This window comes from Hyperoodon ampullatus, assembly GCF_949752795.1.
Source record: "Hyperoodon ampullatus genome assembly, chromosome: 11".
Classification (NCBI taxonomy): Eukaryota; Metazoa; Chordata; class Mammalia; order Artiodactyla; family Ziphiidae; genus Hyperoodon; species Hyperoodon ampullatus.
The window spans coordinates 36,063,342-36,090,481 of record NC_136924.1 but is presented as its reverse complement, the minus strand read 5'-3'; the positions used below and the strand labels follow the sequence as shown (position 1 = coordinate 36,090,481).

The 27,140-nt window shown below is 56.1% G+C and overlaps 1 protein-coding gene across 3 annotated transcripts; it reads right to left on the bottom strand.

Moving 5' to 3' along the window:
* Nucleotides 1–1,396: 1,396 nt before the first annotated feature.
* SYNGR1 (synaptogyrin 1) lies at nt 1,397–26,766 on the bottom strand (the record flags this gene model as incomplete). Of its 3 annotated transcripts, none has more annotated exons than XM_079714132.1 (4): nt 26,611–26,766; nt 7,275–7,603; nt 5,711–5,856; nt 1,397–1,618 (listed from the first exon to the last, which is right to left on the bottom strand). In XM_079714132.1, exons 1-4 carry the CDS (start codon nt 26,721–26,723, stop codon nt 1,397–1,399), a joined length of 810 nt encoding a protein of 269 aa, XP_079570258.1. In that variant the 5' UTR covers nt 26,724–26,766. The 3 variants fall into 3 exon arrangements, with proteins under 3 accessions (XP_079570258.1, XP_079570259.1, XP_079570260.1); XM_079714133.1 differs by having other exon boundaries at nt 7,275–7,512; nt 26,625–26,766; XM_079714134.1 differs by lacking the exon at nt 1,397–1,618 and adding an exon at nt 3,720–4,478 and having other exon boundaries at nt 7,275–7,512; nt 26,625–26,766.
* Between the last annotated feature and the right edge of the window lie 374 nt (nt 26,767–27,140).

Genomic DNA, 27,140 nt, shown 5'->3' with positions numbered 1-27,140 from the left:
TTTGAGGACGCCTGCCACCCTCTCCCCTACAGCCTGTGGCCTCCCGGAGCCTTCCACGCCCCAGGGGCTCTCACCGTTCATCTTGAGGACAGTTTGTCCCACGGCAGCAATTGCAGGCTGGCCTTGCTGGGTCTAAAGCCCGTCTTCCCATAGGGAGACCAGCCATTTGGCAGGCCTTCTGGAAGGCTCTGGCTTGGCTGCCCCAGCCCCTGGGCCCCTGGCTGACCCCAAATGAGGAAAGATGACACAGTGTCCCAGATCAGTTCTGTTTCCTGGGAGGTCACAAGGGCAGGGAATGGGGCACCTGCTGGGTAGCTGGGACCAAGAAGACCAGGTAGCAAGCCCAGCCCTGCCACTCACTCACTGTAACCTGGGGCGAGGTGTTCCCCATCCAGGCCTCCTTGTCCACTCGGCCCCTGGCAGGGACACAGCGAGCCCCTCCTAGAGGCAGGGACAGTGGTCAGTTGTCGGGAGGCCACAGAGGCGTGCTGGAGCTCCTGGCGGGATACGCGCAGCATGGAGCAGCACACGGGAGCCAGGCCCGCCCTCTTGGCTCTCCCGCCCTGGGAGGCGGCCGGGGAGGGGCTGGCGGGATGTGGGGAGAGGGCCCTGGAGGCAGGGCTGTCCCACTTTGGGGAACAGTCGGGGCAGAGCAGGCCCCTGGCTTGCAGCAGAATCAGGGTGTCTCATGGGCTGAGTTCCCCAAGGCCTCCCAGAGTGATGGCAGCACTGAGCAGTGGAGCCCACAGCTCGGGGAGGGGAGATGGTGGGAAGGCCAGGGGACAGCAGGTGCTCTGCAGTCAGGGGGCCTGGGCTTGGCCCCATCTCTATCACTGGCTGCCTGAGTGACCCTGGGCAAGTGACCTTCACCCCTCCAGGCCTCCGTTTCCTCAGCCATAAAATGGAGACAGGCCAACACTCCTAGCAGGGCAGTTGTATCACTCCTAGCAGGTGACAGCCCCCAGTGTCCTGTGGGTGCTCACACCCTGCAGCCAAACCTTCCCAGCATCCTCCCGGTCTAGCTTTCTCTCCATTCCTACTTCTGGTACCAGTAGGGCCTCCTCCACATCTCTTCCCCATTTCCAGGGACCATTTGTCTTTCAGCACTCATGCCAAGCACAGGCCTGATATACAGTAGGTGCTCAACGAACGCTCGAAGACACAAGGGAATGCAAACACCCCAGGGCCCTGCTGGACACACCTGCACACACATGTGGATACCCCCCCAACCCCTCACTGCCCCATCCCACCCAAGCTGCCCTGGACCTCAGTGGAGCCACCTGGAGGGACTGAGCAGGGCAGCCTGGGAGGGAGAAGGGGGCCGGGTGTGAAGGGAGGGAGCAGGGGGCAGCTGGGGCAGGTCACAGGCAGGTGGGGGGCAGGCGGTCACTGTGGCTCAGTAGCCCTGCGACTGGTAGCCCTGGGGCTCGGGCTCAAAGGCGCTGGCTGGCTGCTGGTAGGTGCCGCCCATGTCGGCAGGGTCTGGCCCAGTGCTGGGCTCCACGTAGGGGGCGTAAGGCATGCTGGAGTCCTGGCTGGGGTCCATGTAGTCCTGGGAGAAGAGGGCCGAGTCTGCGCCAATCTGGTACCTCTGGAAGGCCAGCACAGCCTGGCCCGCCTGGGGACGGGGGTCGGCGGGGACAAGGACAGGCGGGAGGGGATGGTTAGGGGAGAGACAGACAAGAGCACTGGGTTAGTAGAGGTTAGTCCACAGGACACGGGCAATAGAGGGTTAAATATCCTCAAAACACAGAAGATGAAACCAAGCTTGACTGGGGAGGAAGGAAGGCTGTCCTCGCAGCCAGCCCAGAACCACACTCTCTAGCCACACAGAACTTCGGAAATCACCTGCCCTATGTCCCCTAATCCCAGAGGTCACTCTGGGTCAACAAAAATTCTAGAGTCTTCATTTTAGAGTGTTAAAATGCCCCCAAGGCCCACAGCACCCTTCTCAAAATGTGTTCTTAGGGAGTTAGATGGAGTGGAGAAAAAAGTTTTTGTTGGGACAGAGAAATGTCGGCAGCTCCTAAAAGCTATTCTGTCTCTCTTGCAGTTAGGCACAGCCATATGACTAAGTTCTAGCCAATGGGTCACCCCCAAGTCCTTTGTCCCACCCTTTGACCTGATGCCTGGAATGCAGGTGTGATAGCGGGCGCTCTAGTTGTCATAATGGGCCATGAGGTCCATGAGCCAAATTGTAGGGATGGACGAAGCCTGGGTCACTAAAGACTTCTGGGGCCACTATGCCAGCCCTGGACTGTCTTCCCAGACTTAGACTTTGTTTAAACCACTGTCATTTGTGATTTCTGTCATTTGTCGCTGAACCTAATTCTAACTGAAATGCTTCACCAAACAAGTTTGGGGAACTGAGTTAAACAGAAGACTATAGGACTTGTCAGAGCTTTGACTAATGACTAATGTATGCTGGGATCCCCAAGGGGAAAACTATGGCAAGCAACATTTGCCAACCTTATCCAACCACTGAAGCCCTTTTTTCATAGGACCCAGTTGGGAAAGACTTGTCTACTGCATAAATGCATAGGTGGGAAATTCTTTTCCAGTAAAAGCAGCTACATTGTTATGAAGGACAAGGACACTGATCACACCAAGCTAGGGAATAAATTAAATCTGTCATTAAACGACAATGTTTATAGGTTTACACTGAAAGCCTTCTCCAGAGACCTTCCCAATCCAGGTAATCTGCCTGTCATGGGAAAATGCTAATGTTCTACATACCCTTGTTTTGGGGCTGGGAAGACTGAGGCCTAGAAAAGGGTGGCCTCATGGCAGTCAGTGCCAGAACCCAGACCTGAACACAGGGGTCCTGCCCCTTCCCAGGCCACAGCCCTCCCCATCTCCTTCCTTTTGATCAGCCTGCTGACAAGGCACAAAGTCAACCAGGAACCCAAGAGGGTCAATGGGTGAGAGGCAGGGGGCAAAGGGCCAGGGGCCTGGGAAAGGCAGACCAGGCCTCAAGGAGGTGGGCTGAGGAAGTTAGGAGTGGCCCTCCTATATTTTCCACTATGTTGGTACGAGGTCCTGGCTGCGGAGACGCTCAGATGCAGGAGCCTGGAGTAGCAGGGAGGTGGAAAGTCCCCCCTGGGGTACCGGCAACGTTGTCAGCACCCTTGAGCCATCAGTGAGCCCACAAGAGCACACGGGGAATGAATGAATGAATGAATGAGTCCCTGAGAGGAACTTCTGCAGACCTGGTCCTCCCACAGCTCCCTGGCTCCACTGGTGTCTGCACTGAGGCAGAGGCCTGGAGCAGATGACCTCTGCAGACCCTTCCAGGGAGGGGCCTCTAGCTACAGGCACCTAGAGCTGTATCCGTGGTCACTCCTCCATCCCCACTGAGTCAAGGCCTCCCTTAGCCAGCCAGTTCAAAGAGCCACAGACAGGAGCCATGGAGGGGTGTGGGCCCCTGCTGGACTGGGGTGCAGAGGTGAGGCTGGGCGTTCTGTTCAGAGCCCAGGGACCTGGTGGTCCACTTGGCCCTGCTTCTTCAGAGCAGGCGCACTCTCTGTGGCATTTCCACCGTGCAGTGCTTTGCCCTGGGGGCCAGTTTGTACTCCAGGGCAGCAGAGGGAACCTGTGCAGAAATGGGGGCCAAGGTCCTTTGGAAGAACAGGGATTCACCACATGGGAATCACTCCCAAAGTAGAGATTATGAAGGTGTCCTTGACTCCTTGGAGAGAATGAATGAATGAATGAATGAATGAATAAACAAAAGAACCTACATTTATTGAGCATCTCTGTGCCAAGCCCTGTGTCAAGCTTTGTTTCATCTGTGCAACAGCCCTGAGAGGTTGGTCCATTATCACTCCTCAGTCCAGGGAAGTAGACCGAGGCTCAGAGAGGTGCACAGGTCTGCCCAAGGTCACAAAGCACACGAAAGCAGAGCCAGACCATGAGTCCTCTGATGTCCTGGGCCAGACCCCCCTTGGCAGCCAGCCTCCATGGGGACTGGAAAATCGGCCTTCATGTTGCAGCCATGGGACGGGCTCTCAGCCCACAGCTCGGCACCCTGACAGCCCATGTGTGGAGCCACCTCCAGCCCTTCTACAACCTGTGCAGTACATTTGGGGGAGGTTTTGGTTTGCCTGTCTTCGCCTCCCCAGGCTGTGGGCTCCTGGGGCCAGGGACCACATCTGATTCATCACTAGGCACAGAACAGTTGCTCAATAAATGTTTACTGAATGAACAGACACATGAAGAATAAACAAAGGAGGCAATGAGCGAATGGTGAGTCTTAACTGGCCCCTCTAGCCAGCTTTCCACTGCCCTACATGCCCTGGCATCTTGGCAGGTCCAGGAAGTAGGCTGCCCCCCAACCTTGCCACTGGGCATGATTAGGGCTCCCTGCCTCTGGAAGCCGGGAGGGCCTACGGCTGTGCTGAAGTGGGAAACAGCGTGCTGTATTCCTCCTGGAAGGTAAGGTCCTTGAATCTCCGCACGGCCAAGGCTGCGGTCAGGCTCTGCCAGGAGAGAGCAGGGGTGAGGCCAGCGGGGAAGAACAGGGAGAGGCAGAGGTGCCAGCAGGGAGGCTGACTTCAGCGGGCTGGTGGGCACCTGTCAGTCAGGCTTTCAGACCCACCCCTGGAAATCCTGGTGTCCAGTCACTCACTCCTCCTCTGCAAGCCCCGCCCCCAAGAGAAAAGGGATAGCCAGGAGCCCTCAAAAAAGGAAGAAGTCGAGGACAGGCCCAGGAGGGCAGGGGGGACAGGGAAGGCTGGCTGCAGCAAGGCTTCACAGGAGGGGTCAGGACAGCTGGAAGGTCTGGAGGGAAGGGGGCACTGTCAGAGGGGAGGCGAGAACCCTTGGGATGTGGGAACGGAGCCTGTATAACCCCAGATATCTGCAGGAGGGAGATGAGAGAAGAAAAAATAAATCGAGAGGACCTGGAACCAGTGGGAAAGAAGGACCAGCTTTGCTGTCACGCTGATGGGTGCTCAAGACCACTCGGTCTAGAGCCTGCAAAGGGGTGACCTCTGGCCAGTGGGGCCCAGAGACATGCTTTTTTGGACCCACACAATATGTTGTCTTAAACTTGAACAAATTGCTAACACATAAAGATGAGATTTCTCATAGAAATTCAGACTTCTGGGCTCCCTGGGAAAACAGGAAGACCTGGCCTCTGTGGGTCCCCATTACTGCTCAGAACAGGGGCCGGACAGAGGGTACCCTTTTAGGATGGTGTCCACATGTCACCCGGTCCACTCACGCCTTCTCACATCCTGCCTGCCCCGTGGCCATCTGCGTTTGTGACACACCCCACAGCAAATCCAATCTCCCCACTTTACAGATGGGAAGACAGAGGCCCAGAAAATTAGAGGCAGCCCCACGATTTGACCCAGGTCTCCTGACTCTCAGCTTGGGCTCCTTCCCCGCCTTGAACCTCAAGGCCTTATCTTCCCATCTAGGCCTCAGCTTTGTCATCTGTAAAAGGGGACAGTAAATACCTACCACCCAACTATTGGAGTGGTTGGGAGGGGAGTCCATTACCACAGGAATGGTGCTCCGCACCACAGCCAGGGTCTGTCACCACCGCCTGACTGTCTTTGCTGGACAGTCTCCTTCCTCAGGGAGCAGCTCTGCCATGAGCATTGAGGAGGGAAGCAGAACAGAGTCCATGGCTATGCTCAAAAGCCACCAGCCCAGGAGCCTGGCTGGGGCCGGCGAGTGTGGGCTGGGTGGGCGGTGTACTCACCCACGTGAAGATGGAGAAGAAGGAGAAGGCGATGGCAGCCCGGGCCGCGTCTGTCCCTTCATTCAGCGGGTTGTCCTCGGGCTTGGAGACCTGCCACTGGTTGGCAAGGTAGCAGAAGCCCACGAACCAGAGGAAGGCCCAGAAGGCTGGGGTGTGCACGGGGCCAGGCGGAACGCCCACATGGGGAGAGAGGGCGAATAGGGAGGAAATCGGAAACCGAGGAACAGGGGCGGTTCAAGATCACGTCTCCCACGCTCCCCCACCCCCAAAGGGAGAGGAGGTGGGGGTCAGAGCGGGGAGAGCACAGGGAAGGCGCAGGCGAAAACAGAGAGGCCGGTCAGATGCAGAGCGGGAGAGAGACCACAGAAAGGAACCAGCCAGGCCGGGAGCAGACCCAGGGAGGGCCGGGCAGTGAGAGGGAGGGAGAGACAGAGGGAAGGAGAGACAGAGAAAAGTCAGTCAGCCTCGGCCGGCATTTCTCTAACCTCAGCCAACACAGATTTCCTGGCTGAATCCCTGACTGACCCACGGTCCACCCTGAGGCCTGCAGCTCTCTGGGAGGAGCGTCCACCCAACCCTGCACCTGACTGCAGCCTCCCAGAGAACTGGGCAGGGGAGGATGAGGGGACGCTGGGGCCAGCAGGTCTGAGTCTCAACCACTAATGTGACTGCAGCCTCACAAAGCCCCGAGGTTAGTGACGGGCCCTTTGAGAGCCGAGGTCTGAGGAGTTTAGTGGTGTGAGCCTTGTGGCAACAAGATCTCTGGATGCCCACAGTCTATCCATAGAAGTCCAGAGCTGCTCAGGATAAAAAGCATGTGTGCGGGGGGCGGTGCCTAGAGCCCAGCCCCTCCCAGAGACACTGCTGGGGAACCCTGGGGCTCCATGGAACAAATTTGAGAACCACTCATGTCATTCTAGTTCCTTCAAGTCTAAGGGACCCGGTGCCTCACTGCCTGCAAGCCAGGTACATCCTGAGAGTCCTGGGGCCAGGAAGTGGGGGGAGGTCCCAGCCAGACACCTGAGACCACAACCCTAGGCCAGTGACACCAAACCCAAGCACCCTCCAATCAGTCTCTCAGAACTCATGGGGACAGAGGCCAGGGTACTTCTGCCAAAGGCCATTTCTGAAGGGCAAGGGTGGCAGGTCACGGCAGCTCCCCAGCTCCAGGTCCTGACCCACCCGGGGTACCTACTGTGTGCTAGGGCCTTCAGCCATCGCCTTGCTTACTTCTCACGGGGCTCCACCAGGGAAGGGGCCAGAAGAGGCCACTGAAAGAAGAGGTGACTCCTCTGGTCGTTGTGCTCCCCTCCCCGCATGAGATGTGGGCTGTTCTGGGGTCTCAGGCCCAGCCCTGGTCCCACCCTTCCCTGCTGCCAGCCCTGTGACCCCAAGTCTGTCCCTTCACCCACCTGCACCTCAGTTTCCCCATCTGGAAAATAGGGAGGAGGGTGGCAGCTGCCTCCCAGGTGTGCGTGAGGATGAGCAGGACCACGGCCGGGACAGCCCCCTGTGGACTCTGTTGTGCTGGGGTTGGGGGGTGCCCACTGGGATGGGGGCTCACCCGAGACACCGATGTCGGATAGGACGGCCTTCTTACGGTCCTTGACGCTGCTGATCTGCGGGAAGTACACGTCCAGGGCCAGGTAGAGCAGGCAGGTGAGGAAGGCAAGCACGCCCACGGTCACGCCGTAGCCACAGGCATTGGGGTTGCGGTTGTAGATGCAAAACTCCTCGCTCTCTGAGGGGCTGTTGAGGTAGCCCTCATTCACGATGGAGGCGAACACCACGATGGAGAACACCTGCGGTGGCGGGGGAGGGGCAGGGGCAGGCGTGAGACCCCTCCCACTACCAGCCCCAGGGGAGGGGAGGGCTGCCAACCCCCTCGGCCTGCTGCCGGCCTCTCTGTGAGCCCTCTTCACCCCAAACAGCCACAGGGCCGGTGTTAAGCAGGCATTTCAGAGGGCAGGCCCAGAGAGGGAGGGGAACTTGCTTGGGGTCACACAGCACAGGCGGGGTCAATAGCCTTCTTCTTCAGCTGCAGGCACTGAGGACCCTCCGACCACAGATGTGGCCCCACTCCCCTTCCAGCCAGGTGCTGAGAGGTCTTCCTGGGCCCTGATACCACGGTTCCTCTAGGACTGGACCTGGCCTCCCAGAAGAAGAGGTCTCAGCACTTTGGGTGGTGAACTGCCAAGCCAGCAAGCCCCCAGCTGATTCCTCCAGATGTGGGCACGTGCCCAGCCCCATTTTGTGCTCCCCTCTGCTCTGCAAAGCCATGGGCTGTTCTGGGGTCTCAGGCCCTGTCCTTGGTCCCACCCTTCCCTGTTGCCCAGGCCCTGACAAGTGGAAAGAATGATAAATGAAAAAAATACAACAGTCATAACCCTGTCAATTACAGAGCAACAGGTCAATTACTTGCAGGACCCCAAGTGTAACATGTGTTACCTCCTTAAGTGTGCCCAACAACTTCCAAGACAGGTCTATTTCAGCTGGGCTGGCAGCCAGCAGAGGTGGTCCTCTAAGACCCCACCTCCTGGTATTCACACGTTTGTGCAATCTCCTTCCCCTAGACTGTGGGCTGAGCACACGTTTGTGCAATCTCCTTCCCCTAGACTGTGGGCTGAGCCTAGCGATTTGCTTCTAAACAAACAGAATATGGCAAAAAGTGATGGGATGTCACCTGTGCGAGGAGGTTACAAAGACCTGGCCTCCATCGTGCTCACCCTCTCTTGACCCCTCTCACTTGCTTGCTCTGATGGAAGCAGCTGCCAGGTTTTGAGCTGCTTTATGGAGAAACACACGCAGCATGGAACTGAGAGAGGCCTCCAGTCAACAGCCAGCAGGGAACTGAGCCCCGCGGCCCACAGGGAACGAGTCCTGCCAGCACCATGTAAGTGAGCTTGACAATGGATCCTCCCTCAGCCTTCAGATGAGACCGCAACCCTGGCTGACACCATGATGTGAGAGGCAGTGGCACCTCGCTAAGCAGATTCCTGGCCACAGAAACTGTGAGATAACAAATGTTTGTTGTTTTAAGCCACTACATTTTGGGGTGTCTTGTTACATAGCAGCAGCTAACGAATACAATCAGCATCATCGGCGTTTTGCAGATGAGGCAGGAAAGGTATAGGTATTGGTTAATGTGCCCAGAGTCACACAGCTGGTACGTGGCAGAGCTGGCTTCAAACCCAGGGACCTGACTCTGAAGTTCATGCTTTTTCCTCCTACCTCCCGCCTCCCCGGAAACTATGATTATGAGGAGGCCCAGACCCAACTGACAAACACACAAACAGGAAAAGAGAACCTCAGATGTGGCCTACAGTGAACTTGAGGTGCAGGCTGCAGAGGGTTTATTGTCCATTTTCCACTTCACTTTGCTTTCCAATTTTTCTACAATAAGGAACTAGAATTTCAATATGACCCAGATGCATTTTCGTCCTTAGCTAACACCTAGGATGGGAAGTGACTCCAGCGCAGGTGTGAGAAAAAATATAAGAAGCATCATTTTTTAAATTGTATCTTTTTAAGATGTCTACACTTTACATGGGTTTTATCATGTACTGGATATATTAGTGTAGCAGTAATATATATAAAAAAATCCACATTTTTTATTGAAGTATAGTTGATGTACAGTATTATTAAGTTACAAGTATACAATATACTGATTCACAATTTTTAAAGGTTATATTCCATTTACAGTTATTATAAAATATTGGCTATAGTCCCTTGTACAATAAATCCTTGTAGCTTATTTTATATGTAATAGTTTGTACCTCTTAATCCCCTACCGCTATACTGCCCCTCCCCACTAGTAACCACTAGTTTGTTCTCTATATCTATGAGTCTGCTTCTTTTTTGTTACATTCACTAGTTTGCTGTGTTTTTTAGATTCCACATGTAAGTGATATACAGTACTTGTCTCTCTCTGTCTGACTTATTTCACTTAGCATAATACCCTCCAAGTCCACCCATGTTGCTGCAATAGCAAAATTTCATTCTTTCTTATGGCTGAGTAGTATTCCATTGTATATATATACAATATTTACCACATCTTCTTTATCCATTCATCTGTTGATGGACACTTAGGTTGCTTACATTTCTTGGCAACTGTAAATAATGCAAGAACATTGGGGGGCATGTATCTTTTCAAGTCGGTGTTTTTGTTCTTTTTAGATATATGTCCAGGAGTGGAATTGCTGGGTCATATGGTAGTTCTATTTTTAGTTTTTTGAGAAACCTCCATACTGTTTTCCACAGTGGCTGCACCAATTTATATTCCCTCCAACAGTGTATGAGGGTTCCCTTTCCTCCACATCCTCGTCAACATTTGTTATTTGTGTTCTTTTTTTTTTTTTTTTTGCGGTACACAGGCCTCTCACTGCTGTGGCCTCTCCCGTTGCGGAGCACAGGCTCCGGACGCGCAGGCTCAGCAGCCATGGCTCATGGGCCCAGCCGCTCCGCGGCATGTGGGATCTTCCCGGACCGGGGCATGAACCCATGTCCCCTGCATCGGCAGGTGGACTCTCAACCACTGCGCCACCAGGGAAGCCCTGTGTTCTTTTTTTAAAATATTTATTTTATTTTTTTTTATTTTGGCTGCACTGGGTCTTCATTGCAGCATGCGGGATCTTTAGTTGCAGCATTTGGACTCTTAGTTGCAGCATGCATGCAGGATCTAGTTCCCTGACCAGGGATAAAACCCCGGCCCCCTGCACTGGAAGTGTAAAGTTTTACCCACTGGACCACCAGGGAAGTCTTTATGTTCTTTGTGATGATAACCATTCTGACAGGTGTGATATGATATCTCATTTTTGTTTTGATTTGCATTTCCCTGACAATTAGCGATGGTGAGCATTTTTTACGTGCTTGCTGGCCATCTGCATTTCCTCTCTGGAAAAATGTCTATTCAGGTCTTCTGTCCATTTTTTAATCAGGTTGTTTTTTTGATGTTGAGTTGTATGAGCTGTTTATATATGTTGGATATTAACCTCTTACCAGTCATATCATTTGCAAATATTTTCTCCCATTCAGTAGGGTTGTGTTTTTGTTTTGTTCATGTTTCCTTTGCTGTGCAAAAGGTTTTAAGTTTAATTAGGTCCCATTTGTTTATTTTTGCCTTTATTTCCTTTGCTTTAGGAGATAAATCCAAAAGAATACTGCTATGATTTATGTCAAAGAGTGTTCTGCCTATGTTTTCCTCTAGGAGTTTTATGGTTTCCAGTCTTACATTTAGGTCTTTAATCCATTTTGAGTTTATTTTTGTGTATGGTGTTAGGGAGTGTTCTAATTTCATTCTTTTACATGTAGCTGTCCAGTTTTCCCAGCACTACTTATCGAAGAGACTGTCTTTTCTCCACTGTATATTCTTGCCTCCTGTGTCATAGATTAACTGACCATAGGTGCGTGGGTTTCAAATTTACATTTAATGGGAGGACTGATTCAAAAATTTTTCCTGAAGGACGGCATGAACTAAGGTTTGGAGACCACTGGTTCATGACACTTGTGTTAACAAGGATTCTGACCCAAATGTCCATCAATGGATGAATGGAGAAGTAAGCTATGGCACATCCATACAATGGAATATTATTCAGCCATAAAAAGGGGCAGAGTTCTGATATATGCTGCAACTAGATGAACCTTAAAACAGGTGAAGAAAGAAGTGAAAGAAGCCCAGACACGAAAGGTCAGTATTATGATTTCTTTTATGTATCATACCCAGAATGGGCAAAACAGAGACAGAAAGCAGACTAGAGGTTACCAGGGGCTGGGGGAAGGAAGAATGTGGAGTGATTACTTAATGGGTATGGGGGGTATTTATGGGGTGATGAAAAAGTTTCAAAACTAGACAGGTGGTAGTTGCACAACATTGTGAATCCACTAAATGCCACTGAACTGTATACTTTAAAATGGTTTATTGTGGGTAATATGAATTTTTCTGCAATTCAAAAAAAAAAAAAAGAAAGGATTGGGGGGGGGCTGTGTCCTGGTTCAGCCATGGGCACTGAAATGGGCAGTGGTGGCCTGTGAGCCACACATTTGCCAATCCTGATTTGGGAATGTACATGTCACCTCAACCTGCAGACCAGTGCAGGCCTCCTGGCACACAGCTCTGCCCGGTCACAAGCTCTGCATCTTCACAATCTCCACACGGAGCAGCAAGGGCAATTCGTACTGCCCCCAATTGACAGAGAAGGAAAACTGAGGCTCAGAAAGAGAAGGTGACACTGTGGTCAGGGTACAGGCTGAACTTGAACCTAGGTCTCTTGAATCTCAGCCCTACGCTCTCTTCCACCTGACCAAGCTGACCCTCAGCCTCGGGAGGTGGGCCCTGAAGCAGGCGTGACCCTTTATTTCCAGAGACCCAGGGGAGCAGTAGGAAAGCATCAGTGTGACGGGAACAGGCCGTGGGACTGGAATGGCAAGTCTGGTGTTCAGGGGCACAGGAGGGGACAGGCACGAAGTCCAGATTTCAAAGCAATGGTCAAAGGGACCCCTGGGCTACTGACAGCCCAGACAAGCAACGCAGACACCACTGGGAGACAAAGGCGGGCTCTGACAGCCAGCCGCCTGGGCCGTGCATTACACAACTCCAGGGACCGCCACTCACACAGCCCCTTGGGCTTGTGCACCAAGACAAGTCCAAGGCTCCTACCAGAAAACTGCCAGGTTAGGAATCTGAGGCCCAGTCCCAATATCATCAGACATCACCAATCCAGCAAAATGGAAAAGCCTCTTGATTAGACAGAGACTTCAGACACTGAGGAGTCACACAGACCTGCTAGATTCAAATCCCAGCCCTGCTCCTCATGCTGTGTGGCCTCAGGCAAACGACTTAACCTCTCTGAGCCTCAGATTGGTCCTCTGTAAAAATTAACCTTCCTTCCAGGGCTGATGGGAGAATTACACACAAGTACACAGAGCACAGCAGTCAGGACTTCGTTCAGGGTTAACTCCCTTCTCCAGAGGCCCTGGGAGAGAAGACATGCTCCCTGGGGGCTGGAACAAGGGTGGACCCCTTCCCTAAAGCAGGCTGAGTGGAGGGGTGGGGGCAGCAGGTGGGCGGAAGTCTGGGCTTTGGGGACAGCAGAGGAGGAACCATTAAGATGGGCCCTCTTGGGGGACAGGTGCAGGGAGTCCTCAGAGAGGCCAGGAGGAAAGTGCTGGTGAGGACATGTCCCCAGGAGGGGAAGGAGCAAGATCAAAACAGCCTCCGAGGGACCTGGCGGGGCCACGGAACTGGCAGAGCTGGCGTGCCAGCTCCCTGCAGCCAGTCCTTCAGGCCCCGAGCTCCCCGCCCTCCTCTCCGCCCACGGCTCCCTCCTGCAGACTTGGGCCTCGGTCAGGCATTCATCACAGGTCACAGGCTTCTCAGTGCCTTGCACTGTGCTGGGAGGGAGCGTCAAGGGGGACCGCGTCCGTGGAGCCCCTGCTGTCAGGGAGCTGATCGTCTGGAGGGACAGGAGTGAGGGGGTGACAGGAGTGAGGGGGCGAGAGCCTGGGTCAGATTACCTGGGCTTGCTGAATCCGAGCCTGGCCCCTTGTCTAGCGGGGTGACCTTGGGCTTAACCTCTCTGAGTCTCAGTTCCCAACAACAATAGCACCTAAACCACTGACATTTTGTGAGGAATAAATGAGGTCCTACGTGTAAGGAAGAGCATGTGATGCAGAGTAAGCATCCAAAAAATGCCAGACTGACACTAAACAAGTGGAATAGATAATTGAGGCAATGACCCACGGTGGCAAGTGCTGGGAAGAGGTGGCAGTGGTCAGGGAAGGGAGCCCTGAGCAGTGATCTCTGAGCTGGGTCAAGAAGGAGCCAGCCCTGCACAGATCAGGGGAAGCGTGTTTCAGGCACAGGAACAGAAGGGGCAAAGGCTGAAGGTGAGGGAAGGAGCTCAGCTGGAGCAGGGACCAGGGAGCTGGGGCTGGAGGAGGCAATGGGACAGGAAGCGGCAGGGAGGGCAGGGCCTGGTGGGCCACAGGAACATTGGATTAAATGCAGTGAGAAGCCACAGGAGCAACGAGATCTGGGTCTATGGATCATGGTCCCCACCCTGCAGAAGGAAGGTCACCTAAGTGCCCCCGCCCCCAATCCCCGGCCCTGGGCCTTCTGGACACAATCCAAGCTTCTAGGGCCGGTGGTCAAGGTCCTCTAAGTACCCGCTCTGCCCACCTCTCCCGGGGCCTCCCTTCCCTCCACTTCCCACCAGCCACCTACTTGCCCACCTCACACCCCTGGCCCTTTCCACTGTTTTCTTTCCGTAATATTCTTTCTACCACGTGGTAGGTGCTGGGCTATAAGTAACTTTTCTGATTATGTTGGGTGGCGGTGGGGTGAGCTGCCCCTCTGCTGGGCATGCACTACCCAGGGAGCTGACCGCTCTGCAGCCACAGGGATCCCTGCCTCCGGGGCCTGGGAGGCCACATCTCGGAGGCCAGAGAACTGGGGCTTGCTATCGGTTGTTCATTCATTTGAAAGTATTTCTAAGCACCTAGTATGTGCCAAGCCCCGTGCGAGAGGCTGACGGGGCAAGGTCATCAGGGAGAAAAACAGCTGAGAAACATGTACAAAAGTCCGGACAAGTGTCCCGAAGAAGCATCAAGCAGGGCAGGAGGAGACAGACTGGGTGAATGGGGGTCACTGATGTAGTGACCTTTGAGCGGACGCCCATATGCAGAAAGGCAGAGCCATGCAGATATTGGGGAGAGACGTTCCAGGGAGAAGTAACCACAAGTGCAAAGGCCCTGGGGCGCGAATAAGCTTGGTGCCTCGAGGAGGGGCACAGGGTGTGGCTGGAGCACAGTGAGCAAGGGGAGGTCCCTAAGGTAGGCAGGGGCCGGCCCCCAGGGCCTGCAGGGGAAGGCTGAATTCAGGAGTCACTTCAGGGTTAAGAGCAGGTGAGTGATGGATCTGACTTAGGTTTAAGAAGACTCACCCTGGTCATGGTGGAGAAAAGACTGTGGGGCGAGGGTGAAAGCAGAGAGACCAGAGGGGCTAATCAGCGCCCAGGCGAGGGACAAGGGGGCAGGGCTGGCATGGGCAGCGGGATGGGGTGAATTAGTGGGGGCTGAATGTCCTTTGGAGGTAAAGCCACCAGAATCTGCAGACACTGGCCTGCTGCGGGGAGCAGGGCAAGAGCAAGAGCAGGTCGGGGAAGGGCTGGGCTAGATGAGAACTGGGAACAGAGGTGTCATGCCAGGTTCCCTGAAGGCTGCAGGGCCAGGGCAGGGAGCCACCCCTGGACCAGGCTGAGAGTCTACAGATGGAGAAACTGAGCCTAGGGGAGGGGAAGCAGCATTGCCAAGGACACACAACAAGGCCCTTGCAGTCTCACCACACCCCCTGCAGGACCCTCTGGGCCCCAGGTTAACTCCTCCATTTAGCTGCAGTCTCCCCACCCCGAGTGGGAGGGAGCCTCCCAAAAGCAGGCCCAGGCCCCATGTTTCTGTTCCACAGTCCAAGGCAGGAGGAACGGGGACTCCCTCAAGACCCACGATGTGACTGAAACACATGCTCTTCACTCCACAAGGTCCATGGCCTTATTCTCATTTTACCCACGTCCAGGGAACTGCCCAGGTCCCACGGCTGTTTAAGGGTGGATGGAGTATTGACAAAAATTCAAGGCCGGTGCCCTGTATCGGGCAGCCTCTGGGGTGACATGCCAAGGCCAGATCGGCAGGGATGGCAGGGAGAACGCAGAGCAGCCACCAGAGAACCGGAAATTAAACCACAGTGAAATTCTATGCTGGCCCCAGTGGCAGAGGCATGGGAGGGAGAAGCTCACCCCAACGAGCAGATCTGCTGCAGGGGCCGGAGATAGGTCTGCAGAGGCAGAACCAGCAGCCAGGAAACAGGAGAGGATGGAGGGTGAGGGCCTCGGGAGGTCCTCAGGGGGGCCACTGGTCACAGGCAGGCACAGGAAAAACCACCTCCCTCCCTTGCACTAGAGAAAAATGTTAAAAAAAAAAAAAAGCATCAAGGTAAACCAGGGCAAGACTCTGTTTTTTTCACCATCTTTATAATCCAATCCTGAGTCTTAAAAAAACAGATTCCAAAAAAAAAAAAAAAAAAAAAAAAACAGATTCCAGATGGCACTTAGAGCAGAGCTATCTCCAACTCAGAAAAACAAATCGAAGGAATCTCAGCATCTCAGGCTCCTGGATTCAGAGACACACAGAAACAGAGACCCCAGAACTGCTAGACCCTGCCCTGGCCTCACATCTCTCCCTCTCCCACCCCATGACTCAACCATCCTAGAGGGCCAGCATTAGCAAAGCCACAGGATGTTTGATAATTTCGCCCTAGCTGTTCCCACCTCCCAGAACACCCTTCCCCACCTTCTTCATCTTTCAAATAGGAACGAACTCCTTCCCACCCTTCAAAACCCTGTTGGGAGGTGGTGACTTGCAGCTGCCTCCTGGGACACCCTCCTTCCCAGTCACTCTCGCCCACCCTAACCCTGCACATACTCCTGCTTGGGATTCATCTACCGGTCTGTCCCCCCCTGGCCCACCCTCACCCCCGACCCTGAGTCAGCCCACAGCCTCTGCAGGGGCCCTGCATCCACTGGGAGGGCTTGACAAAAATCATCTCATTTAATCCTCATCAAAACCTTTAAGGAAAAAAGTAAACCTAAAAACACCCCACAGATTAGGAGATACACACTACTATGTACAAAATAGATAAACAAGGTCCTACTGTAGAGAACAGGGAACTATATTCAGTATCTTGTAATAACCTATAACGGAAAAGAATCTGAAAAAATATATATATACACCTATATGTATAACTGAATCACTTTGCTGTACGCCAGAAACATTGTAAAAATCAACTATACTTCAACAGATAAACAAAAACAACAACAAAACGCCCACCCCCACAAAGCAGGCTTACTTAGCCCACTCCAGCAGAGGGCAGCTGAGGCTCCATGAGGCCTGGACTCTGGCCAGCCCACGGCCGGATGACCCGGAGCAGGTAAGCATGGTGCCGGGCCTCCTGCCTAGGCCTGCCCCCGGTCCAGCCCCATTCCAGAATGTGAGCCAAACCTCGACCTTCAGCTGCCTCCCTGTGAAGAAATGACTTCCAGATCCCAGACTCTAGGACCAGCACGAGACCCAGGAGAGACAGCTGCTGTGCCGAGCCTGTCACCTCCCCACAGTGCAGGAGGGGCCCGGCCCACTTTTCTCCACATCCGCCCAGAGAGCTGGCAGGCTGTGCCTGGGCCAGTGCTGGGCATCAGGCTAACTCGGGCTCCAGGGACAGCTGGGCCCAGCCAGCATCAGGGGCAGGTGGGGACAGAGGTCCCTGCTGTTCTCAGGGAATTTCCCAGAGGCCTGGCTTTAAACATCCTTAGGCACCTGCTGAGTCTTCCCCCAGACAAGCTGTCAAGAGATGAGGTCAGGAGTCCACAACCCTCCAGTCCTGCCAGCTCCGGATGGCACCTTCTATCTACCTCACCCTGTACAGGGACATCTGTTCCCCAGATGGGTGGCTGGGAGGAGTCCCTGGTCCCTGCCTCACGCTGCAGGCAGCCAGAGGACCCGCTCACTGGCTCTCCACTTCGCGGCATCGGCTACTGTCCACTTCCAGGCCACAGTGTTGCTTGCCTGACTCAGGACAGCCTCCTCTCCCACCTCCTCCAACCCATCTCCAGACGGGCGCCAGGGGGCACTCACCACTCCCCCAACTCTCACCAGTCCCTCCTGGGGCTGTGGATTAAGTCCAGCCCCGAAGAAGAAGACAACGACGGGCTGCTGGTCTCACCTCTGGTCTCTCCCCGCCCCCTCATCCATCTGCACACTGGCCCCCACTCAGCTGCTCAGACCCCAGAGTGGGCGCATCCTTGAACCCCATCCAACCTGGCACTTGGGTCTATTTCTTCATCCTTCCCCAAACAACTCTCAATTTCCTCCATGCAGCGCCCCGCCCCCGCCCCTGTGCTGGTCCAGGCCACCATCACCTCTTGCTAAGCGATGACAGCAGCTTCCCAGCCTCTGTGTGCCACTCCTGCACCCCTGTACCATCCACTTCACTGGGGCTGAAAAGATCTCTCTAAACTGAAGTCAGATCGTGTCACCACCACCCCCACCCCGCTGCATCCCACTCACCAACACCCGCACGGTGAAATCCCCCTCCCCACCCCAACCCCCAGGGTTCTTGCCTTCCTCTCAGCCTCCTCTCCTGCCACTCCCTCCTAAGCTCATTCCTGCCTCAGGGCCTTGGCACTGGTTGTTCCCTCTACCTGGGATGCCTAGAGTTCCCCAGGTCTTCCAGGCTGGCTCCTGCTGGCTCCTTCTCAACATCCAAATCTCATTGCAAGCCACCTCCTCAGAGAAGCTCTCCAGACCTGACTCCCAATATTCTCCAATACCCCCATTTATTTTCTTGATAACCTCATTACATATTTTTTTCTTAGTTTTTGGTTCAGTTGTTGAGTGTATGTCTGCACTCCAGACCCAGAGGGAGGGTCAGGAAAGGCTTCAAGGTGAGTGAACAGCAAGCCTGATAGATGGGCAGAGGCATAGGCAGCACGAGAGTTGGGAGAAAGACTATTCTCTCCTCAGCATCCTTGGCTTGCACACCTCTGACCACAGGGAGCTCACTCCGTAACAGAGGGCTGAGCCCGCCTTCCTGCCGGCATCCCCATGAAGTCCTCAACCTGCCTCCTGGGCCCCACAGAAAGAGCGGACAAAGAAACCGGCAGCCGAGCGTTTGAGGGATGAGTCAGGCTGCAAGGGCCCCCCTTTACGGGAATGGGCCCTGCCTCCCCCCGGGTCACGTGAGGGAAAGGGCCGAAGCCGACGCAGGGGCGCGTGACGGGCACTGGGGGGGCACTGGGCTTCCTCAAGAGCCTCGTGCAGAGCCGCAGGGCGGGGGCGGGGCAGGCGGGCTCCCTTCTGTCCTGCCAGGCCCGGCCCGGCCACCACCTCTGCAGCCTTGGAAGCAGAGACCTGCTGAGGATTAGGCAGTAATCTTCCCACAAGCTGTCTCCGGTGCTCTCCCCAGTGGGGGTGGGGAGTGGGCTTGCTGGGCAGGGGCCCTGGCCCCGCGGCACTGAGACTCGCTCGACCTGGTGATCTGAAGGCTCCCCTGTCTTCTCCCTCCTGTGGCTGCACAAACACCAGGAGAGCAGGGAGCCCCCTTAGAAACGGGGAAACTGAGACCCAGCCCTGAAGACTGGAGACTTGAATGGGGACGGTGGGTGGACGCAGGAGGACAGAGCACTGCAATTCCCAGCCTCATTCACCCACGTGTGAGCCATGACAAGATGCCAGGTGCCCTCTCGCACTGGGGATACGACAGTGACCTGACAGACACGGTCCCTGCCACCCAGAGCTTACAGCCCATGGGGCGTCGGGGGTGGGGGGCAGCAGCCTCTCATCATCGCCCTGCCGCGCCTCTCGGCCTTGGCTTTGACCTTGGCCTTCACCCGTGCTGCTCCTTCTGCTTGGAATGTCCCCCCTCTCCGTCTGGCTGGCCCCATCCCTCCCACCTGTCCCGAGCCCGGGTGAGCCTGAGTGAGCGTTCCCTCACTCTAGGGCTTATGCTCACCTCCATATTTTAAGTGGTTTCTCAGCCACATTTCCCGCCACTAGACTGTGAGTCTCGCAAAGACCAGGCACATTAAAGAGAAGGCGGCAGTCCCACGGCTGTCGGAACCAATGGGAGGACGTACGAACCCCTCACTGCACCAGATGCGGCCGTGAGAGCCATTAATAATTGGCCACAGGATTTGGCAACGTGAAGGTCACGGATGATCCTGACGAGATGGAGAGGTGAGGGCGAGAGCCTGAGCAGGGCGCAAGTGAGAGAAAACTGGGGGAGAAACACCAGAGACGGTGACCACAGACAAATCTTCTGCAGGACCAGAGGCATGGGCAAGGGGGTGGGAAGAGCTCACATTTGTAAGCTGATGGGAAAGAGCCAGAGTGGAGGATGGAGGCAAGGGCGGAGGGAGGGAGGGAGGGAGGGAAGGAGGGGATCTGAGTCCTCCAGCAGGTGAGAGGGTGCACCTGGTGGACCCTGCGAGGCTGGCCTGGCCACCAGAACAGGAGAGAGCCTGGGGGAGGGGCGGGTGCGAGGAGGCCAAGGGCGGATGCAAGCAGGGCTTTGCCAGGTGAGCGCAGCGATGCAGGGGGGCCAGAGCTGGGAGCAGGTGGGTGAGACCACCAGGGAGCCCAAGCTGGCGAGGGGGGCGGGGAGGATGGGGTGAGGGCCAGTGCACAGAGGGAGTCCCAGGCCAAGGACCGTGTGCGAGGCAGAGCACTGGAACGACAGGATAGGTGGGGAGAGGCGGACGCCTGAGTTCTCGCCAGGAACAAGGGCCAGGCCCAGGGTACACCCAGTGAGAGTGGCTGAGGCAGGGAGGACAAGACTGTGGGAGGCTGAGAGGCCAGGGTGTGAGAAGGATCACGGAAGCGGGAGCTACAGTCAGCAGGACGGAAGGCAGGGTGGTGCTGAGGGACAGGGCAAGTGACCTGGGGCTGGCTTGCAATGAGGGGAGTGGCTGGTCCAGTGCTGCGATGAGATTCAAAGCTGGGGGAGAATGGTCTGGAAGCAGCCTCAGGAGCTGGGAGGACTGTGTCCCATCTCCAGGCCCGGTGGAGGGAGGGCATGAGGCAAAGAACAACCCCCAATGAGAAGGCTGCTGGGGAAGCCGGGTCTGGGGGCAGTGGGAAGGCCAGGTTACAGTGCAACTTACAAAAGGTGTCAGGGATGCTCAGAGGGGGGGGGCCAAGATTTGGGGAAGACCATGTCCTCTTGACCCCTGGACCCTGAGTCATTTGAGGAGCCGGGATGGTTGGGGTTCCCAGGCAATGGCTTTCTGAACAGTCTGGGCCTGACAGCCTGGGACTCTCCCAACCACCCCTTCCCCGCGGTCCCCCTCCCCCCACACCATCTTCCCAGGCAGAGGTGGGGTGAGCACAACTCCCTCCAGGAAGTGAGGGCTACCCTGCCGGCTCCAGCTGGCACTGTTCTGCTCCTGCAGTATGGATCTGGGGCCCAGGCTCCCCCTGCAGGCCCCCGCAAAGCATCAGGGGTGTGGGAGGCTGGTCCTTGACATCACTTCTTTAAATACTGACCAGTCCCCCAGTTCCCAACCTACAATCTACTAGGAGCAAGAGTAGCATTTGTTGAGTGTGGAAAGGCTGGGAACCACCAGCCCAACCTGACTGTCCTTCTCCCATCTGATAGATGGGGAAACTGGGGCCCAGAGAGCACTGGCGTCTTGCTCACGTCACACCGCCCGTCAGAGGTGGAGTGGGCGCAGAACAGGGACTCAGGCCTCGGGCCCCCAGCACTTCCTGACGCTCCGCCCTGCCTCGTTCTTCCGGTGTAGGTGCCAAATGTGGCTCCGTGCCAGCTCTGCCATCTGCCCTCTCCCTTTCCTCCCTCCTCCCCCTGGCTCTTCCTCCTCTCTGCCCTCCCTCCCCAAGCCTTTGTTCTTTCTCCCCAGGCTCAAGCCTGCCTAACAGCTCTGCACAAGTGGCCGTGCAGGGACTCCCCATGTGGCTGGGGACTCCCCAAAGCAGGAAGCAAGGGCCATGCCCTGGAAGTCAGCCATGGGCTGCAATCCAGGAGCTCCAGTTAACCTCTCTGGGCCTCAGCATCTCACCTAAAAAAGTGGGGGTAACGAAACCCATTGGACAGGGATGTCACGTGCCTAGAGGAAGGAATTGGATGGCAGGCCCATGATACATCCATTTTCACAAACCGAGTCCGCCCTGAACCCAGGCACTCCAAGCCCACGTTACAGGTGAGGATTTTCCAAGGTCCCTCTCTGGCGGCCCTGGTCTCGATGCCAAACCCAAGACTCCTCAAGCTCCCACACTGCCCCAGGACACGAAGAAATGCCAAAGACGCAATCAAAAACCTATCATCCACGTCTCCTTGTCCTGACTCTCTCCCAGGCCTGAGAGAGATGGACCAGCCAAAGGTCAGTCACAGGCAGGCGAAGAGGTCAAGAAGATTCTGAGACTGTCAGCTATACACGCCAAAGGAGCACAGCACATGCCTGCGTGGACCCAGCTCCCTGAGTAAGTGGCAGGGCCTTGCCCGGTGCTGGGAGAGGACAGGCTAGACCATACCACACATTTCCTGCTGGGCCTCCTGCCCCCAGAGCCCTCCCCAAGCCATACCTCCACATGGCGCCGCAGGGAACTTCCAAAACACACCTCTTCTCTGCTTAAAACCCCTCTCTGAGGCTGTCCATGGCCCTCTGTTGCAGCCCAGCTTGTGAAACTGGCATCCAAGTCCGACCCTGGGTTGCCCCCCCTGCCTGCCCCCCACACCCGGCGTCCCCAGGAGCTCAGCAACGTTTCTAAAACCCACTCAGACCTTGTGCCCCCAGGTGTTTATTTATACATGTTGTTCCTCCCACCTGGAATGCCCCTCCCCCCACCTTCTTTATTAGGACCAACACAGGGGTCACCTCCCCCTGGAAGCCCTCCACGCCCCCTGGCAGAGGTACCTACTCCCCACTGGATTTCCTTCTTGTTGCGTTCCAAGCCTTCTGGATGGTGCCCGTCGACTCAGTTCTGTCCTCGCTGGACTGAGAGCATCTCCGGTGGGACACACAGGCTGGCACTGAGCAGGGACTTGGTATTTGTGGAATAAATGAATAAATGCCAGAGCTGGCCAGAGGCTCTGTCTCCACCCTGGACCCATTTCACCCCAGCCCCTGCAGGCTCTAGAATTTCTATGTGGGACAGCTAGAGTGTGGCAATCTGGTTGGGAACGGAGACAAGGGGTCTCATTTTGAAGCTGCTGCGTTTGCAAAGCAAACTCAGCATTTTTTTTTTTTTTTTTTTTTTTGGCTGAGCCTCGCAGCATCCGGAATTCCCAAACCAGGGATTGAATCCGCGCTCCCTGCAGTGGAAGCGTGGAGTCTTAACCATTGGACCGCCAGGGAAGTCCCGCAAGCTCAGCTCTTATACTCAGTGTTTGCTTGGAGTGATTGAGGGGGTCTGATAAAAATGAGGGTGTAAAACCGCTCACTCAAGCCACTCCTTGGTGCCACTGCGACTCAGACAGGGAAGCCACGGGGAGTACACTGAATGTGGACCCAATGGACTGGATTGAAACTGCGGCTCTGACAGTCCAGGGCCCAGCAGCTCTGTCTCTAGTCAGTAGAGAAGTCACCTCCAGCCTGCCCCTTACTTCTGTCATGCGAGGGATGACACCCACCCTCCTTACAACATCCTGAGTGTTACAGCCAAAGCCCTTAAGAGATCAACCCGGAAAACGGCAAAATTTCAAACATTTTATTGTTTTATTTTTGCCAAAACAGAGAATTAAAAAAAAAGAAAGAAAGAAAAAGAAAACCTCTCATCTACCAGCGCCAATATTCTTTTCCCATAGGTCATTTCAAAGCTCTAAAAGGATGTAAATTCCAAATAGAAGGTGGTCCTTTATATGAAATCAGCTAGCTCCCTGCTGAAACTCCACTTCCCCCCACCTGGCTCCAGGTAAAGAAAGGGGTCACTGACAGGCTGCAGGATCAGGGCAGGATTGGGCACCTCTGACCCAGCCCAGCCTCCGCTTTCCGATGGGGAGACAGAGGCAGAGGGGGTGGCCACAGCTGGTGCCAGATCTCCTGGTCCCCGGCCAGCACAGCCCACCTCCCCGCCAACCCAGGTCAAGGGAGGCAGCTCTGAGCTCACCCTGGACACTGTCCCAACTTAGCCATCACCTCCTCGCCCAGGGCAGGAAGGGTCCAAGTTGGGATCTGCCAGAGGGCTCACCAGCGCCCTCCCCACCTTAACCCTCAGGGTCCATTCCTCAATTCCGAAGTGAGTAATCACCCCCCACCCCAGGTGTGTGTGTGGGGTGGGGGGAGGTGGTGTAGGGCACACAGGCGCAGAGAGGAGCTGAGAAAGCCTCAGTCAAAAGATAAGGGGTCCTGCAGGCCTGGGGGCTCAGGTTCCAGGGTAGGTCCAGGTTTGGTAACTCCCTGAAGCTTACATGTTTGGGGACCCACTTCAAATAAACAAATAACAGAAAAAAGATCTTTCTCTTACAAATTTTACAAAATCGTAAGCCCAAGTGCTCACGTTGTTAGGGCCCTACAGGGTGGCAGAAGGGGTCTTGGGGAGCACAGGAGTCCTGGATAGAGTGACCAACAGTCTTGTCTGTCTGGAACAGGGGGGCTCCCAGGACACGGGGCTTTCAGTGCTGAAGCCAGGAAAGTTCTGGCAAACCAGGGCAAGCTGGTGCTGAATGCTCAGCCTCCATTAGCTCGAAGGTGAAGCTTAACGCCAGCCAGACCCTGCCTGCCAGACCCTGCGGTGAGCAAGCAGAGGGAGCTCCAGGGAGGAGGGCAGGTGGCCATGTGCGTCCACTACGTGCCCCCACGTGTTAAAATGTCTCAGCGCATCACATGTTTTTGAAAAAGACTGGTAGGAGATAGCAGCCCTACCTAAGTGGTGAGATCACATGTGCTTCTTTTTCCAATTTTTTTTTTTTTTTGGTGAAATGCACACAACATAAAATTTACCATCTTAACCATCTTTAAGTGTACAGTTCAGTGGTACTCAGTACACACGTATTGTTGTGTAACCATCACAAGTGATTTATGTTTTCCAACAATCGTCAGGTATTACTTCTATGATCAGAAAAAAACCTATATATTTTTAAAAAGTTCAATCAGCCTGTATCAGACACCTCTGCTCACGCAAAGGTAGTGAGCAGGGCTGGGAGACTGTTGGGGGCCTCCGGGAGGATTTGGACATTGGATGGGGGTTGACCCAGATGACCCTTATCCTTTCCAACCTGAAATCCCAGGACTTCAAACTCTTCCTGATCCAGGGGAAGCACTGTGCTTTGGAGACAGGAAGATCTGGGTTCAAATTTTCCATCTGCTACTTACATGCTCAGTAACCTTGGGCCTCTCTGAGCCTCAGTTCCCTCAAGTGTGATACAGACTGTGGGGGGAACTAGCCAGGTAATCGTGAGAACAGCCCTGCATACAGTGGGTGCTCAGTGACTTTTTCTCCCTTCTGCTTGGAAAGTCCTCCCGGCACCTTGATATGCACACATGTAAACCCTCCTCATCCTTCCAGGTCCAATTTGACATCGCCTTCTCCAGGAAGCTTCTCTGATTGCTCTCCTGGTTTTGCCGGTCTCTGCCTGGGGGTGCCTGGCTCACTCCCCAGGGGGAATGTAGGCTCCCTGAGCACTAAGGGCTGCGTCTGAGTCACGCCGCCTTCCCTCGGAGCCTGGCCAACTCAATAAAGCTTTGCTAAATGAAGCCCTCACCAGCAGAAGTGACCCAAGCAGACAAAACGCCCACACCCACTCGCAAAGCCAGTGACTTCACACTCCGGGCCGGCGGAGGGGAGCAGTGCACAGAGCCGGCCCACCTCATCAGGCAGGTGTCCCCCAGAGCTCTACCTTTGCCAAGGACCTGCCAGGGTCTCTGGGGAGCTGGAGACAACACACGGATGAATGAACTCAGCACCACAAACCCTCCTGGATGTACCCAGGGTGCCAGGCCATGTGCCAGCACCGGGGACCCAAAGACTAAAGAATAGGGCTTCCCTGCCCTCAGGGAGCTCCCCATCTGGTGGGCACTTGAAAAGAAGGGGTTTAAACGTGGCCACCCTTCCTGTGGCACCAGAGGGAGGTTTTAACATTTTTGGACAAAGGAAAGGTAGCTCCCTTTCCCTCTGGGAGGCCAGAGATAAACACCCCAGCTGTCCCACCCATCACACCCTTATATGGCCCTGAAAATCCAGGAAGTGAGGGAGCCTGAGCACCCCACAGCTGGCTTTAGGCTTAGCCCCCTGGGGTGGCTGACAGGGCCCCTGCCCAGCAGCCCCAATCCAGGCCTTTCTGATCTAGGCCCACAGGAAGGGGCCCCAGGCCTGCAGAGGCAAGGCCCTCTAGTGAGGGGGTCTGGGCAATGGCCAGCAACCCTAGGGAGCCCCAGACACCCCTCCCCAGACAGCAGCAGGCCTCCTTTCCCTGGGGTGCTGCCCAGGTCATGTGAACCCCTCCCCGTGTGCTGACTCTGTCCCATCCTCCTCTCCCCGACCCCAGGTTTGAACAGGGACCCCCACTCAGCTCTCTGCACTGAGGGATCCTGCCCTCGCCAGGCTGGAGATCCAGAACGGGCTTCTCTGCTCTTCCCTGTGGGCAGGGGACCTCTCTCCCGCCCTCAAGGCCCAAGGCCCTCCTCAGGCATGCAGGTGTCTGCACGAATTCAGGAAATATCCGAGCCCAAGGAGGTCTCAAGGAGGCTCCTCCCACCTCGCTACAAATCGGGAAACTGAGGCAAGCGAGAGGAGGTGACGCTGCCCACCTCGGAATTTAACTCCTCACTTTCCATGAACATTTCTCGGGTGGCTTCCAGCCCAAGGTCACGCTGCCGAAAGGCGGTTCCCGGGGAGAGAGCCCAGGTATCCGGCTCCCGGCGCGTCGCTCCACACGAGCCCAGCTAAGCCACAAAAACACGGTTTCCTACCCTCTCCTTCTTGAACGTCCATGGCAAGAGCGCGTGCACCCCACGAAACGATCCACGCCCCGATCCACCCCCGAATAAAGGCCACCTGAAACCAGGGTTCCGTCCCCACGGTCGCCGGTCCGCCCAGGCGGCCGCGCGCAACCCGAACCGCGAGGCGTCGGGTCGCGGCCTGGAGGTCACCGCGATGGGGGGGAAGAGTAAGAAGTGGGGACACCGGGAAGCCAGGGGTCGGGGAGCAGGCGCCCCCGCGAGGGTCGGGACCCCCGCCCGGAGCCCGGGAAGGAGGGAGGGGCGGGCGCCAGTACGCCGGCCGGACGGCTCCCCACCCGCGGCCGCACCCGGACAGCAGGCCCGGTGGGGTTGGGGTCCGTCCGGGCGCGCAGCCCTCGCCCGCGCCCCCACCCCGCCCCACCCCCTGCTTGGCCGGGCCACCCAGACGTCCTTACCCAGGACACGACGCGCAGGATGGTGTGCGGCTGCCGGACCAGGGTGTAGGGGTCGAAGGCGCCCCCGGCTTTGCCCGCTCCGTACGCACCCCCTTCCATCGTGGCTGCACCCGTGCGGTGCACCCCGCTCGGCGCGCTCCGCCAGCCCGTGCGCGTGCGCGGCGCCCCCGCCCCCTCCCCTGCTCGCGCGACCGGCGAGGTCGAGGGCTCCCGCGAGGGGGCGCCGTAAGCCGAGAGCGCCGGGCGGGCGGGCGCGGCGCGGCGCGGTGCGGTGCGGCGCGGGCGGGCGGGCCACGCGCGCCCTCGATCGCGGGGACGCGGGTGCTGCGGAGCCGGCGGAGGGTGCGCTCGTCGCTGGCTCGTTGACCTCTTTGCTGAGTAGGGGGGACGAGGAGTCGGGGTGCAGTAAATGCAGAACTCGTCCCCGACCCCGGGTGGCGGGTCTGCCGGCCCGCCCTACCCGTTCCGAGCCTACGGCCCTGGATGAAACCACCTTCGTGACTTTTTTGCTGGTTT